The sequence below is a fragment of the Drosophila grimshawi genome, unplaced genomic scaffold (genome assembly GCF_018153295.1).
Source record: "Drosophila grimshawi isolate 15287-2541.00 unplaced genomic scaffold, ASM1815329v1 contig_1369, whole genome shotgun sequence".
Taxonomy (NCBI): domain Eukaryota; kingdom Metazoa; phylum Arthropoda; class Insecta; order Diptera; family Drosophilidae; genus Drosophila; species Drosophila grimshawi.
The window spans coordinates 5,485,334-5,500,177 of NW_025062891.1; the positions used below are offsets into that span (position 1 = coordinate 5,485,334).

At 43.0% G+C, this 14,844-nt stretch overlaps 2 protein-coding genes across 3 annotated transcripts in view; one reads left to right on the plus strand and one right to left on the minus strand.

The window, feature by feature from the left end:
* The window catches only part of LOC6560404 (sodium channel protein 60E), a 35,194-nt gene that overhangs the window by 8,750 nt on the left and 11,600 nt on the right, over positions 1-14,844 (minus strand). The window contains exons 2-19 of one of the 2 annotated variants that reach the window (XM_032734080.1): positions 12,979-13,187; positions 9,760-9,968; positions 9,284-9,694; positions 9,009-9,228; positions 8,809-8,943; positions 7,989-8,742; positions 7,706-7,920; positions 7,466-7,636; positions 7,204-7,397; positions 7,035-7,137; positions 6,830-6,958; positions 5,341-5,565; positions 3,054-5,278; positions 2,446-2,773; positions 2,276-2,376; positions 1,472-1,646; positions 1,070-1,366; positions 607-761 (exon numbers count right to left, since the gene is read on the minus strand). In XM_032734080.1, the coding sequence (XP_032589971.1) occupies positions 607-761; positions 1,070-1,366; positions 1,472-1,646; positions 2,276-2,376; positions 2,446-2,773; positions 3,054-5,278; positions 5,341-5,565; positions 6,830-6,958; positions 7,035-7,137; positions 7,204-7,397; positions 7,466-7,636; positions 7,706-7,920; positions 7,989-8,742; positions 8,809-8,943; positions 9,009-9,228; positions 9,284-9,694; positions 9,760-9,968; positions 12,979-13,187 (6,256 nt within the window). The other variant, XM_032734079.1, reaches the window with a different exon arrangement.
* LOC6560078 (mitochondrial thiamine pyrophosphate carrier) lies at positions 10,233-14,600 on the plus strand. The gene is made up of 4 exons (XM_001987506.2): positions 10,233-10,311; positions 10,423-10,514; positions 10,600-11,130; positions 13,486-14,600. Exon 4 carries the CDS (start codon positions 13,486-13,488, stop codon positions 14,476-14,478), a length of 993 nt encoding a protein of 330 aa, XP_001987542.1. The 5' UTR covers positions 10,233-10,311; positions 10,423-10,514; positions 10,600-11,130; the 3' UTR covers positions 14,479-14,600.

Sequence of the window (14,844 nt, forward strand, 5' to 3'; positions counted from 1 at the left end):
ATTTGAGTAGCATACAGTAAAACTAAAGCTAGTTTATATACATGCTTAAAATATATTTAATTAGTTACACAAATATTAATCCACCCCATTTATCTAAACTTAATCTGTAGCTAATTAGTTTTCTTTATAGAGCATGCCCACACTTGGGAAGTGCGTTGGATAATAAGAATTGATATGCATTAGATTTTAGATTAGAAATTTAGATATGTATATATTCATAATGGGTGCTCTAAAACATCTAAGAACATCGGATTGGAAAAGTTGGAAAATTGCATTGCTGACGGCGTTTGTGCAACTTCTTTCCGTTGTTAAAGAAGTAGCCAACAAATCAGCCTTCGAAATATCATCAAATGCAGAGAATGTGAAGTGTTCAAATGAATTTTATCACCAAATCAAAAATGTTACAATAGTAGTGGTAGTAGTAGTAGTAGTAGAGTTAGAGTAGTTAGAGATGTCTGTGTGCCTAACCAGAGAGTATTATAATAGTAGTATGTTAAAGGACTAACAGTAAGTAAGTAAGTATATAATTAAAACTATATATAATTATACATAGAAGTATATAGTTAAGCAATTTGCTGATTTTGCAGAAGCGTTTCGTTTGTTTACCTTCTCGAATTGGATAAATCATAAAACATAGCTAAAAAATGATTTATAGGTCGCTTAATAACTTTCTGTGGTTTCTTTCGTCCCAATTTTTTCATAGCGGTGTAATAATGTTTTTGAGATTCGGTGAGAAACATTTCCAACACTCCTCCTTCATACTATAAAAGTGATGAGAATAGAATGAACATTTATTTATATATACAAATACATACAATACACTTAAGTAGATAATAGGAGGAAAATGAACCAGAACATATAGCACACAATACACACTATGTTTATGTAACATCGATAACAAAATAACAACAACACAATTTGGATAGGGGATATTGCCCTGTACAGTTTTTGGTGAGGTGTCCAATGGGGTTGTTGGGATTAGGTTTTCAGGAGTTGCGTTATATACAAATACGTATTGTGAATTTGAACCTGTATGGTATGGTCTGTCGGCTTAGGCCAACTTTCTTACCTTCTTCTTGAGCATATTGAAATTATCAATGATAACTCCAATGAATAGATTGAGTGTAAAGAACGATCCGCACACAATAAATATAACAAAATAAATATACGCATATAAATTGGCCTCCCGCTGCGGCTGGAGATCAACGCCACGGGCATCCACAGCATCCGCCATCACCTCCATCCAGCCCTCAAAGGTGGCCACTTGGAGCAGCGCCAGATAGCCCATGCCCACATGATCGAAGGTGATCTTCGAGTTGATCCACGTGTAGTTCTGCTCAATGCAATCCCATTTATCGTTTACTTCCTGTAAAATTAACAAAACGTATATTAATTCAAGTCAAATTGAGAGGTTTCTAATAGAGATGCTATTTTTCTTTCTTTTTTTTTATGGTTTTCTTGGCATACTTACAGTAATTGGCAGCAACTCGCCCAATTCATTGATGCATTTGAAAAATTTACCACCAAAGAATTGCACACCCATTATTGAGAAAATCAACCAAAAAACTAAACAAACCAAAAGCACATTGAAAATTGATGGTATTGCATACATGAGAGCATTTACTACAATCCGCATTCCTTGCCACCTGGAATAGAAATGTAACATGAAATGCTAATATTTACGGGATGGGCATTTTGAAAAAATAAAAACTACAAAACGATTAGCCGATTATTATTTGGATTGTGCGAACATTGATTATTGATATATAAGTTTCGTTTCTCGTCTGCTATAATTACTACACTTTTTATATATATACATATATATTTATATAATTGAAGATAACTGCTTATTTACAACGATTAAATGGATAGGTAAGAAGTAAGTAACTATATATGTATATAGAGTACTATGTACACAAGTTGAGGACATGGCGATGCAATATGGACACAAATAGATTTCTATTCGAAATTCATAAAGAAGACGAGATTGTATTAAACACTGCACAGCTCTGGCAACGCAAATGCCAATTTGTTGTTTTTCTTCTTTTTTTTTTGTTTTTGTTGTTGTTGTTTTTTGTTTCATGTTTGTTAAAGAAATAAGATAAATGCATGTAAGAAAGTTGAGACCTACGTAGATAGGGTTTACTTCATTAGTTGAATTAGACACTGCAGTAGTTAAGCATTAGATAGAACTCTCACAAGGCAAGCAGTAGTAGTAGTAGTAGTAGTAGTAGTTGGTGCACCCTAATATACACATCCAGGTCGGCTAACTTACCTAGAGATGGCTCTCAACGGACGCAATGCTCGCAGGGTGCGCAATGAGCGCAAGACCTTCAGATTCTCATTCTCCTCAATAAGCAGCGAGAAAACAGAGACCTAAACGCATCATAAACAAATAAAACACGTATTTATCTGTATCTCTGATAAACGATATGCAGTACTTACAAACACTATGATAAAATCGAGTATGGTCCAAAAGCTGGTGAAATATTTGGAGAAGCCCAACGCCAGCCATTTGAGTACCATTTCAACGACAAAGATCAGGCAGAAGGAGAAGTTGGTCCAGTAGAGCACACGCTTGAGCGTCTTATTGCTATCCAAGTAGATATCCTCGAAACAGAGCGTAATACTCGACGCAAAGATCAGCACTAGCACAAACCACTCAAAGGCTGGAGTATCGACAACCGCCAAGACAGCCGTCCTTACGCGCGTCCAGTGCTTGGCACTCGGCGTGTCCATGCAGGACATGAACCAAGGACATCGAAAATAGAAACTGAAATAATCATGCAAATGTTATGTTTTTAACGCATATTCAACAAGTGTTATTCTTTGCGTTTTAACTAAGTATAATATAATTTAATTTATTTAATTCCAACCTACTTATTCAAATATCGACTTCAGGCTCAAATCAAACAAGTTGTATTTCAAATATATCATTAAAACGTTTCATCGATTTTTTATGAAAATGAGAAAAACTGATAGGTTTGACTTGAATATAATATTTTCACAGAGCAAAGCAGTGATATTTATATATATTTTTCGTAATTACTTACTGCTCGTAGCACTTCTGTGGGAAGCAATCGTCCGGCACTTTTGGCGGCTTTGCCTCGCCGTAGCTCGGAAAAGTCATGGGATCATTGTAGGCACCCTGCGAGTTACGTCTCCCACCGACAGTGAGATCGTCTACGTAGGAAACCAGACAATGCCATGGTTTTTCGGTCAGTCGTGAAAACGCCGACGGCTTTGTTGTTGCATTTGTTGCTGTTGCTGTTGCATTGGCTGTCGGGTCAGTCTTGTCGCTGGCGCGATCATGATGGCCATTGGACAGGGACCGATTGCCGGCATGCCCCAAAGCCAGGACCGAGCTATTATCGGCGACGCCCGAACTGTGCGATTCGGTGCGTGCCGATTGAAAGGAAGCGGCTTTGTCTAGTGTCGATTGTGGATGCTCGGCGCGGCGCTTGGCCGACGCCGCGCCCACAGCCGTTGGGTGCATTGTTTGTTGGGTGGTCTGTATGCTAGTGGCATGATAATGCTGCTGATGCTCCGTTAGGGCAGCCAGCGGCGGTGTTGCCTTTAGCGATGAAATTTGCGCCAGTGTTGGTGGCTCAATGCTCGATTTGAGGGATGTCGGCGGTGTGGCCGGCACACCCATTACCATTGGATGGTGGCCAGCATCGCGGCACAACTGTTTCTGTATGAGCAGATTCTCATACGAATTGGTGCTCTTCAATGAGAGGCTGTCCATGCGCAGCTTGTCATTGTTGAGAAACTTGCGCGGCATCTTCTCTGACTCGATGCGCAGCGTCGATATCGGCTTATCCTCCTCGGGCAGCTCCTCGACGCGCTCGATCAGCGAGAGTCGCTTGAAGCGATCGAATTGCACGCTAAACGGATCGTGTTTGCGACGCATAAACGGTGATTGGTTGCCACCAGTGGCACTGGTGGTCGCTGCAACGGCAAGCGCTTCCATGGCGGCGAAGGGTGCGTGGATTTGATCACAGATTTTGCGTATTTCATTCGATATGCTAAAGTCCTCGTCGATCTTGCGCTGCTTCTCCAAGCTGCGACGCTTCAGCTTGACGGACTGACGCTGGGCGGCGGCGCTGACGGATTGCGAGCGTCGCGGCACACTGGACAGATCGTAGCTATCGTAGGGATTCAGTGGATGCACAACCTCATCGGCCGTTGTGCGCTCCGAGGCGCCTGTAATGATAGCAATGTGATCCATGATAGCTTTGGTCGCCTCATCGGCAGCGGGTGAGGGTTCCGAAAGCGTTGAGATTTTCCGCTCCAGTGAGCTAGTAGAGCGCTTAATCTCCTCCAGCTCCTTTTCGAAACTCTGTATGATATTGTCAAATTCGGAGTGCTCCATCAGGGGCTCGCTCTCCTGCTGCCCAATACCATGGCTGGAGTGGCTGCCGCTGTGCCGCGAATCGAGCGTTTGCATTATGGAATTGGAAATGTAGCTGAGATTCGATTTGATGCTGCTCGTCGTTGGCTTCTTCTCCCGGCGCGCCATGCCCAGCAGCTCCTCGTCCTCTTGCAGAAACTGAAACAGCTCTTTCTGATCGCAATTGAGCAGCTCCTCGCGCAGATTCGCCTGCTGTGATAGCAGCTCATCCTGCTCCAAGGATATGGAGTTCAGTGAAAGCCCGCTCGAATGTCGCCGCATGGCACTCTCCTCGGACTTGAGGCTGCGCGAGGGGAGAAGCGAACGCTGTGACTGTCCACTGGACTGCGACAGGCGATCCAGGGATTTACGATAGCTGGGCGAGCGTGTTAACAAAGACTTTTGGTACTTGAGATATGCCTCGTCGGTGTCCTGCAGCGAATCGCCACGCGCAAAGGACCCACTGCGCTGATCCGGCGCATAAGCATACGGATCCGTATCCGTCGAGTTGTACTGGCCCAGCAGTCGCAGCTCGATCGACTCCGTGTAGGTGGCCTCATCCCGTGAGTCATTCTGCTGAGTGCCCACGCCAGACGAGATCTGATGCTGCAATCGGCTGCTGCGCTCCGTCGGCCCCAAAGGCGACAGATTGTTCTCACAGCCATTGTTCTCTATGCTCGAGGCAGTCAGCATGGCGCACTCGTATGTGGGCGGCAGACAGTCGGACGATGGCTGTTGCTGCTGCATCTGCTGCTGCTGCTGTTGCTCGGATGCCGGCTCTGACGACTCATCGTACTCCAGGCCATCGACTATGGTGTGGAGGCCATCGCTGAGCGGAATTTGAAAGCCGAAATCGGAACCGGAAACTGGGCGGTTCATAGATTCCTGTAAATTATCATCGCATTAAGTTGAGTTGATGGTTGTGTTAAGTTAAGTTAAGCACTCACCTGATAGCTTAATCTATGGAACTTTGTTTCCGCCAGCAAGTTGGGCTTATCCAATTCCCTGGCCGCCACACTGGTCGCATGCGCCTGCTGCGCCTCGAGCACAATTTGCTGAAACTTTTCCGCATATTTGCGCTCCTTCCGATCCTTGCGCTCCTGCCGCTTCTTCCGTATCAAATCACGCACCCTTTCTATGCTGCGTGCCAGCTTTGACTCCTCGCCCACCTCCTACATAAAAAAAGACTTCAAATTAGCGAAACGATTGCAAAGGTTTGGTCTTGAAAAAAACTAAAGAATTTGCTACTAATTATTTTATTCTTCTTTTGTTTTTGGGCTTTTTTTTAAGTTTACACACATATTTAATCGGTTATCCAATGCAATATACAATCTAACAGCAAAAAGCTAAACACTTAGAAACACAAAATATTGCAATATTTTACAGATATAGTGTTAATAATTGGTATACATTTGAGGTATTATATACACAGGGCTTTTTAAATTTTTATTTAGATTAGGTTTTTTTTCGGAAACAAAAATAATAAAGCAAACGATTAGTTAAAACATTTTTAAAGGTTGAGCTTGGAAAAATTACCTTTTTCTTGAAAATCTGTTTAACGGTATTTTTTTGTATTTAAATATTGGTATTTGTCGGGGTTATATTTAGTTTTTTTTTGTTTTTGGTATTTTTAAGTGTATTTTGTTGTGTGTGTTTTAAGTAGTTAAAAGGTTAAACGCATTGTGCAAAGTTGACGAACAGAAGTATTTGGTTAATTCAAGTAGATATAGTGCAAACAGATAGATTATCACATAAATATCAAGACTTAGACACTGAGACTTAAACAGGGTTGTAAGAAATGCATAAAAGACATACGTTAAATAAATACCACAATGAAAATACAAAATTTCGACAGGGCCGAAATTTAGCAACTGGCATAAAACGATCTTTAAATATCTGAGCGCAGTATTTAAAAATAAATTAATTGGTTAACAATTACAATAATAGTTTAGATGTTGTTTTTTTTTTTGTGTATGCAAATTTAGGCAGTTAATTTAATAAATTATGTGTACTTTGTGTATGTTACACCTTTTTTGTAGAAAAGTGCTTTACATTTCTTTTTGTGTATGATTCAATTGTTTTCAATTCTTATGCTGATGTGTTTGTTGTGTGTGTGAGTTCAATATTTAAGGCTAGGAATATATAGATACGCGTTTACACCCAAAAACACGCATACAAGTGCAATGCAAATTCGTCTAAACACCATATAGAGTATATGCTAAATTGTATAAATATGTTGTTCGTAAACAATTTATGATTTGGATTTTTAAGACAAGCAATGCTTGTCCTCGAGGACTTTGAAGTTTTAGTTTGGCTTTGTTTAAGTGGTTTAACATTGATGCTTGCACACACATACACATTTACGGATAGACAAAGATACATTCACGTAACGATTGTGATCAAAATATTTGCAACTGGAAAACGCATCGGACTTGCCTCTTTCTTTGACTTGAGCTCCTCGGAATTGAAACTGTTGAGCAACAGGGCCAAGAACAAGTTTAAAACCATGAAATTTCCCATTACCAAGGTGGGCAGAAATATGGCAAAGCATGTCGATGCGCCTTGCTGCAAAATGAATTAATTAACATATAAGTATTTGGTATTTGGTATTTAGGTGTGATAAATACAAATTGTCATTTACCTCTTCTTCGGCACGCATGCAATCCCAGAGGGGTTCAATCCATTCGCCACACAATATGCGAAAAATCATCATGAATGAGTGAAAGAAATCATTGAAATTCCATCTGCACAAAGAAATTATTATCAATCACAATCACGAATAAACTGATTATATTTAGGAGGTTGCTTGCCTTGGCACTGGATCTGGATCGAACTTTTCGGGCGTGTAGTCCTTGGAGAACAATTGCATGCCGATCACAGCGAATATGTAAATGACTATGACGAGGATCAACGTGAGGTTGCCGAGCGCACCAATTGTCGATATTATGATGCTCAACAGCACCTTCATCGTCGTCCAAGACTGTGCCAGCTTCAAAACACGCAACTACAAATGGCAAGCGAGACAAATGAGAAACTGCATAGCTGATAGCGAAAATAAAGTCAAAGACTGACCAAGCGCAGACCGCGCAGCACGCTAAGGCCATCGACAAGCTCAAAGATGATGTCCAGCAGGCTGGCAGTGACAATAATCAGATCAAATATGTTCCAGCCGCACAGAAAGAAGTCCTTCGACAGCGCCATCAGTTTGACAATGCACTCGAACGTGAAAATGGACGTAAAGACCTAAAATGAGCAAATTATATAAAATAATTGAATAATACATTTCAGCTGTTAATGAAGCTTGTCGCCCACCTTGTTGCCCACATCGAGAGCATTGCGAAAGCTCTCGCTCATGCCGTGATGCTCCATGGCCAGAAACGCAGTGTTCAGCACAATGCACAGCGTTATGGCCAGCTCGAAGAGTGGGTCGCGCACCACCTTATAAAGACAGTTCTGGAACTGCAGCCAGCTCTCATAATCCGCACAGCAGTGCACGCAGCGATCACAATTACGATCGGGCAGATCATCTGCGAATAGAGACATTTATATACGTATACATATGTACAGCAGTTGGTTATTATATGTATGTGTTTACCAATGACGACGACCTCCGAGGAGAACTCCTGATGCAGCGCATAGACATTGTGGTTCTTGATGCGCGCTATATTCCCATTGCATTTGATGAGGCGAACTTCGCGCGGTGACAAGGCCAGCTCCACAGTTGAGACATGGCCCATTTCATTGCCGGTGTCCTGTTCCTCGTGATCATCGACAACGCCCGAATCATCCTGCGAGGACTCACGATTGACGCCGCCACTTGAATTGGAGCTCGTCTGACGGCTGCTCGTTATGAGCTGACCCTTGTAGTCCGAGGGATACAGCATATTGGGATTCTTCACATTACCCTCCTTGAAGCTGATGCGTGTCTTTTGCTGCTGTTCCTGCTGCTGCTGCTCCGACGTAGCCGCCTCCGCCGCCGCTGCCGTTTCGGATTTGATGAGTTGCTTCTGCTGCTGTTGCTGCTCCATTTGCTTCTGCGCTTGCAGGGCCAGCGCCGAGGGACGATCTGTGTTGCTGTGTCGCGGACTTGGATTGGGGCTGGGCGTGCCCGACGGGGATTTAGCGTTATCGTGATCGTTGCCATTGCTGCCATTGGTACTGGTGTTGTCCTTGCCACCTTTGGTCTTTTTTCGTCGTGTCTTCTTCTTGCTGTAGGAGGCGAGGAGCACACCCTTGCGTGAATCAATCTTCTTCTTGTTGTTCTTATTCAGCATTTTCACGTTCAACACGGACGGATCAAAGCTGAACGTGGAATCATCCCGATGATCCAACAGATCCTTTTTACGCTCCTAAAACAACACGTATTGCAGTTAAAAACGAGAACTGCGATTGACCAATTATTGAGTGGTACTCGCCTCATTTGTTATTTCCGCCTCCTCCTCGTAGCTGAGCGCGACGACAGCCAACATTAGGTTAATTAAGTAGAATGAGCCAAAAAACACAACCACAGTAAAAAATGAAACACTCATTGGACCACAAGTAGCGAGCACCTATCAAAATGAAGTAAGATTACTATAATTTGTAAATATAGATATTTAATTGAGTTTAGGCTCACCATATTGTATACGTTCTCCCAGTAGTCGAGCGTAATCAGTTGGAATGTTGTCAGCATGGACCACATGAAGTTGTCGAAGTTCGTGTAGCCATGATTGGGATTCTCGCCAACGCAGATGCACACAAAACCGAACGGACAATGGCGTGCACCAGTCAAATTGCCACAGAGCATTGGCATCTCATCCTCGTCATACAGCCAGTTGTCCGTATCGTTGACCCAACTGAAACATGCGAAAGTTGTACAAACAGAACTATCTATATTCTCTTGTGGCTTACATTTGCCAATCCAGATGCGATATGTTGGTCCAATCGGCGGGCACATTCCGCACGCACTTGTTGCGCAGCTCGCCCATGTAAACCTGCAGCGCGAACAAGGCAAAGACCATCAGGCAGAAGATGGTCAGGGTCATGACCTCGGCCAGTTGGCGAAACGAGTGCAGCAATGCATTGATAATCGTCTTCAGGCCGGGCATAATGGAAACAGTTTTTAATGCGCGCAACACTCGAAATGTGCGCAAGCCGGCCAAATTGCCGACCTCCATGCCAATTGTCGCATATCCACTAGTTATCACCACGAAGTCCAGCCAATTCCACGGATTGCGCAGATACGTGTACTTGTTGAGCAAAAAGCCTTTGGCAATGATTTTTATAACCATTTCGATTGAGTAAATGGCCAGGAAGATATATCTGAAATATAAATAAATACATGCATATACATATAATTAGAAATATGAATATAATTTGAGACTTACTCAGCTTCCTCCACTGTTTCGGTCATGGCTAGGAAAATGCAATTGAATAGAATTGTTGCCATGACGCAGTAATCGAAGAATTGATTCGTTGCAATGTAGACACAAACGCGTCGCCATGGACTCCATGGATGGAAGAGGAAGAGGCTCTGGGTGCCCGTGAAGCGATGTATGTAATTCTTGCGGAATCGCTTTGACACCACACAGAAAGTCTGCAAAATAAGAGTTATCAAACATTTTCAGCTTCTTTGAATCAAATTTTGGCGCCGACTTAGGGTTGATTTCAGTGTAATCGTCGACTTAACAGAATAGCAACAGGTTAACATGAGCATTGATAGCTTAAGAACCAGAGTTGCTTATTAACAGCATTGCTCCCCACTTTGCAGAATTGCTCCGCATTTAACATTGCTACTCGATGCCAAATCGCTGTCTGACTTATCGATACTTTGGAAATGTCAAAACCAGCCACGCGAAGCTGCCAGCTAAACTTCCGTTTGCCCATCGTTCTTTCGTTCTCTGACCGTCTTCGAAAACAGAAGAAAAATGAGAGCTAAGGTAAAAATACTTTCCCACTACCACATCCGTTGCAAAAAAAAATGAAAAGTGTTTTAAATATTTAATAAGCAATTGATTGTAATACGAGTGTATGTTTTTGTGTAATTACAGTGGCGTAAGAAGCGTATGCGTAGGTTGAAGCGTAAGCGCAGGAAGATGCGTGCAAGGTCCAAGTAATCGCATCGCCATTGCCCATTTTCGTGGTAAGTACTCCGCCAGCGGAGCCCCAGCAGCAAACGAGTGCTATCGATCGATACTAATACTGCGTTTTTTCTCTTGCTGCCGCAGGAACCCCTATTGACGTACAAAAATTGAATGCCGACTGGGCAACTCGAAGCCCGAAAGTAATTTGCAAAATGTGTTTTCGAAACCAGAAAATAAATGTGCTTTACAACAAATTCACTTTGAAATTTCCATTTGAAAATACTTAAATAAATTGCTGGTTTACAATTGTTCCACAAAAAAAAACATAAACCTGTGTTAAATTACCAAAACGGACAGTAAAAAGAAAGGAAAAAACGAAAGAAAAAATATTCAAGCGTGCTTTTTCTCAACATAACCCCACTCACTCATGAGTGTGACCCGTGCTTGCTGTTGTGCATGCCTGCGTCTGAGCAGAATCGGAGTTGCCGCAACTGCAAACGGAAGTATTAGTGTGCCCAGGCCACTATGTGTATTTGATTTGATTTATTTAGACAGATTGTCAGCATTTCTGCGGAAGTACTTGTCGTGTTAAGTGGGTATCCACCTCCCCCGCCCGCTCACAGAAACTGCAACTCTTTTTGAGTTTGGAAATAGAATAAGCGGAAAACCACTGCTGTGAGTATATCTATCGATGTGAGAGGTGGTCAGTTAATTAGGCAAATTGTACAATCTGCTGGGAGTTGGACCTATTGATTTGCTGGCAGAGGCGAAGGCGATCCCCAAGTGGCTGGTTGTGGTTCATTAGCACTGTGATTTCTGCAATGCACCCACCCTCGTTAAGCTTGACAAAGGATAAATGACAGCCTGTCCAAACCCCTCTTCGCCCACAAGGTCGTTTGTTACACATAAATGTCGTTCAGCCGAGTAAGCAGAAATTTTAATGTAACAAGCACAAATTACAATTGGGTGGCAGTTTTGGCCATTTCCCTCCCCTCCTTTTCCCCTGCACTCTTTATACGCTGTGTGTGTGTGCTTTGTAAATTTGCATGTGCTTTTGCGGTCCACTATGCATGTGTATTGGTGTGCTTGTGTGTGTTTGAGTTAAACACGAGAGCTTAAGAAAAAGCGAGTGTATTTTAAGTGGGCAAAATGAAAAATTGTGTTAGCTCTTGTAACGATGTAGAAATGGAAATTTCAGTTTTGCATTTAGAGAACATTTTGGCAAACATGCGGCCGTCTTATCTCGAGTCTGTGACAACATGCTGCTGCTGCTGCTGATGTCGTTGTAGTGGTAGTTGTCGCCACAGATGTTTGCACTTCTGGGCCGGCTTAAAGTATGTGCCATTAAATGCCATTAAGCACTTTGATTTTCCGTTGCCAGAGCTTGCTTTGCCCACATTTGTCACACGCACACACACACACACACACAAACGACCGCACACGTACACACAAATTGTATGTTTGATGGCGTTGCCATGCATGCGTGCGTGCAAATGTCTGGCAACATTTCGTTACATTTACGGCAGCCCTGATACTATGGCGTGGCTTGTCCATTTGAATGCACGTTTACCGTTGGCAGCTCGACCCAACTCAAACTCTGACCGAAAGTTAACTGAAAATATTTGGCCACGGCATATAAGCGTATGAGTATTATGAGTGTGAGTGTGTTCTGTATGTATGTATTGTTATTCTGGCCGCCAAGTCTTGAGTAAACTTGCATGTTCGTCTATAATTTGTCCAGCTCTGGCTGCTGCAGCAGCAGCAGCGCCACCCAACGGCGATGGGTGGCAGTAGTTTATTTAAGGCGACCGTCGCTACACGTAAATACTCTTGTCACATTGCTTTGCCTTTTCGGTCCTTTTCCAACGGCAAACGCTGCATGACCCATTTCCCTGCCGCAATGTATTTAATTTGTCCGTATGTGTGTGTGTGTGTGTACATGTACAGTTATACTAGTTGTATTTGTGTTTGTAGTTAGTGTCACTCTTTTTGTGGCTCTGCTAAATTTACTCTCACTTTTCTCTGATATCCGTGCCGCATTTGGCCTGTCAAGTGGTGGACAAAGAGGTCTCTTCTAACTTTTCGCATTTCCATTAACCTCAGCTTTGGCATCAAAAGTGCATTCATTTTCATTAAGTCGTTGCATTTGCACTTGCGACAACAACAACAACAACAGCAGCAACAATCGACGTCAGCGCGAGCAGCGCGTTCCATTTCCGCCTGTGCCACTTGCTGCACACTCTGAATGGGTTTGGTTTTCGGAGTGGGGAGTGACGAGAGTGGGGAGGAGTGGGGCGTGTTTTAAACTGGCACACACAAAACACTCTGTGTGACTTATTAATTAAAACGAATGGAAATGGAAAAATGGCAATGGGCCAAATGCAGCATTTTGCTGCTGTTATTGTTGTTGTTTGTTTGTTTGCTTTTGTCGCTTAAGCTGTGCAATTGAGTTGCCACGCTAATATGCATATGAATGGTAGATGGGTGGCTATTTTTTTGTCTTGGGGTGGTTGCATTGCTTACCTCTTCGTATATAAAGGTGTCAATCTCCTCAAGCGGCTTGCCGTACATGTCCTCCGGAAAAGGCTCAAATTTACGGGGCAAGACGTCGCCATCCTCCACGGAGGCCTTGGTGCGCGGATGAAAGCCATATTCGCGCACCAACTGAATATGCCGATTTTCGTGTTTGACCTGCGACTTTTGCGTGTAGGCAACGACTTGGTGTTTGGCAACTGAAAGCGAGCGACAAAAGGATAATGGTAAAGGTTAACTAACATGTCCAGTACAGGGTTAAAATTAATTGTTGGTTCATTTAGCCTCGAAAATAGTGCTAACTTTAATATATTGCTGACCTACATTTTCTTTTTCCATTTGCTATTTTTAGCAACAATTAGAGACAGCATAGATATTTTTGAGTGAATTCATTTTAAATTGCAATTATAGATCGCTTTCACAGATGTCCACACATAACTCTTCACTAGTTATTTGAGTAAGATAATTTTAAATTGAAATCATAAATCATTTTCATAGATGTCCTCGCATAACTCGCCACTTGTACAAATGCTGCAGGCATTGGGAGGTGGAATTTCTGGGGGAATGACGCGTTTCTTGACGCATCCGTTCGATGTGCTGAAGATACGATTTCAATTGCAGGTGGAGCCGTTAGAAAAGAGATCAATCATTTCCAAATATAGTGGCATGCTGGACGCCTTCTCCGTCATATATCGCGAGGAGGGGCTACGCGGCATTTGGAAGGGTCACATATCCGCTCAGACAATGAGCATCACCTATGCTCTGGTCCAGTTCTGGTCATATGAGCAGTTGCGCCGCGCTGCCTCCCAGTACTCCTTCTTCCAGAGGCATCCGAATTTTAGCTACTTCATGTGCGGCGGAATGGCCGGTTGCATTGGCACCTTGGCGGCTCATCCGTTCGATGTGGTGCGCACCCGGGTGGTGGCCGCCGATCCGGGCAGTGATGCGGGCAAGCTGAGTGCGTTGTCGGGCGTGAAGAACGTGTTTCAGCGTGAGGGTTTGCGTGGCGTCTCGAGCGGCCTGATGCTGACCCTGCTACAGATATATCCGTTGGTGGGGGCCAATTTTGTTTTCTACAAGTTCTTCAATCATATGGAAGGCAAGCTGATCGGCCAATACCACCACGATCCGCATCCGCAGCATTTGATACCGGGCGCCCTGCTCTTCTTCAATGCTGCCGTCTCCGGCGTTCTCGCGAAAATAATCGTCTATCCGCTGGACCTAATCAAAAAGCGCTCGATGCTGAGTCACTTTGAGGCTGACCGTAAAACATTCGGTGTTAATCCCAGTTGCAACACGATAATGTTCTGCATTCGGAATACGATTGAGAGGGAGGGCGTTATGGGTTTATATAAGGGAATGGTGCCCACACTCTACAAGTCTGGCACTATGTCCGCCTTCTACTTCACCATATACGATTACTTCAACCACTATATCACCATACCCATTCATGAGAGAGAAGTGGAACGTGAGAGGAACCGATCGAAATAAGTTTTACTATTTCAAATATTAAATATTAACAGACAAACGGATTTTACAACAGACACAAACATTTTGTAATTGCTTAAACTTCCCATCAGATTAAAGAAAAGAATTTATCGAAAGCGCATTTTTCATACACTGAAGCCAACATATTTCTGGATTTCTGAAATCATTTTATACATCTCGACTTATGGCAAAGTGAATGTTTCCAAAGACTTGTTTACGATTGTAAGAAACATAAGCTTTTTCGCTTTTCTTTAATTTTCTGTCAAGATTAAAGTCTTATATGGAAAGTTGAAATTCCACACGGCTTAATTAATTAACATAAGCACGTCCAAGATTTGAACTTAATAGAAATTGAGAACAGTTTTAGCT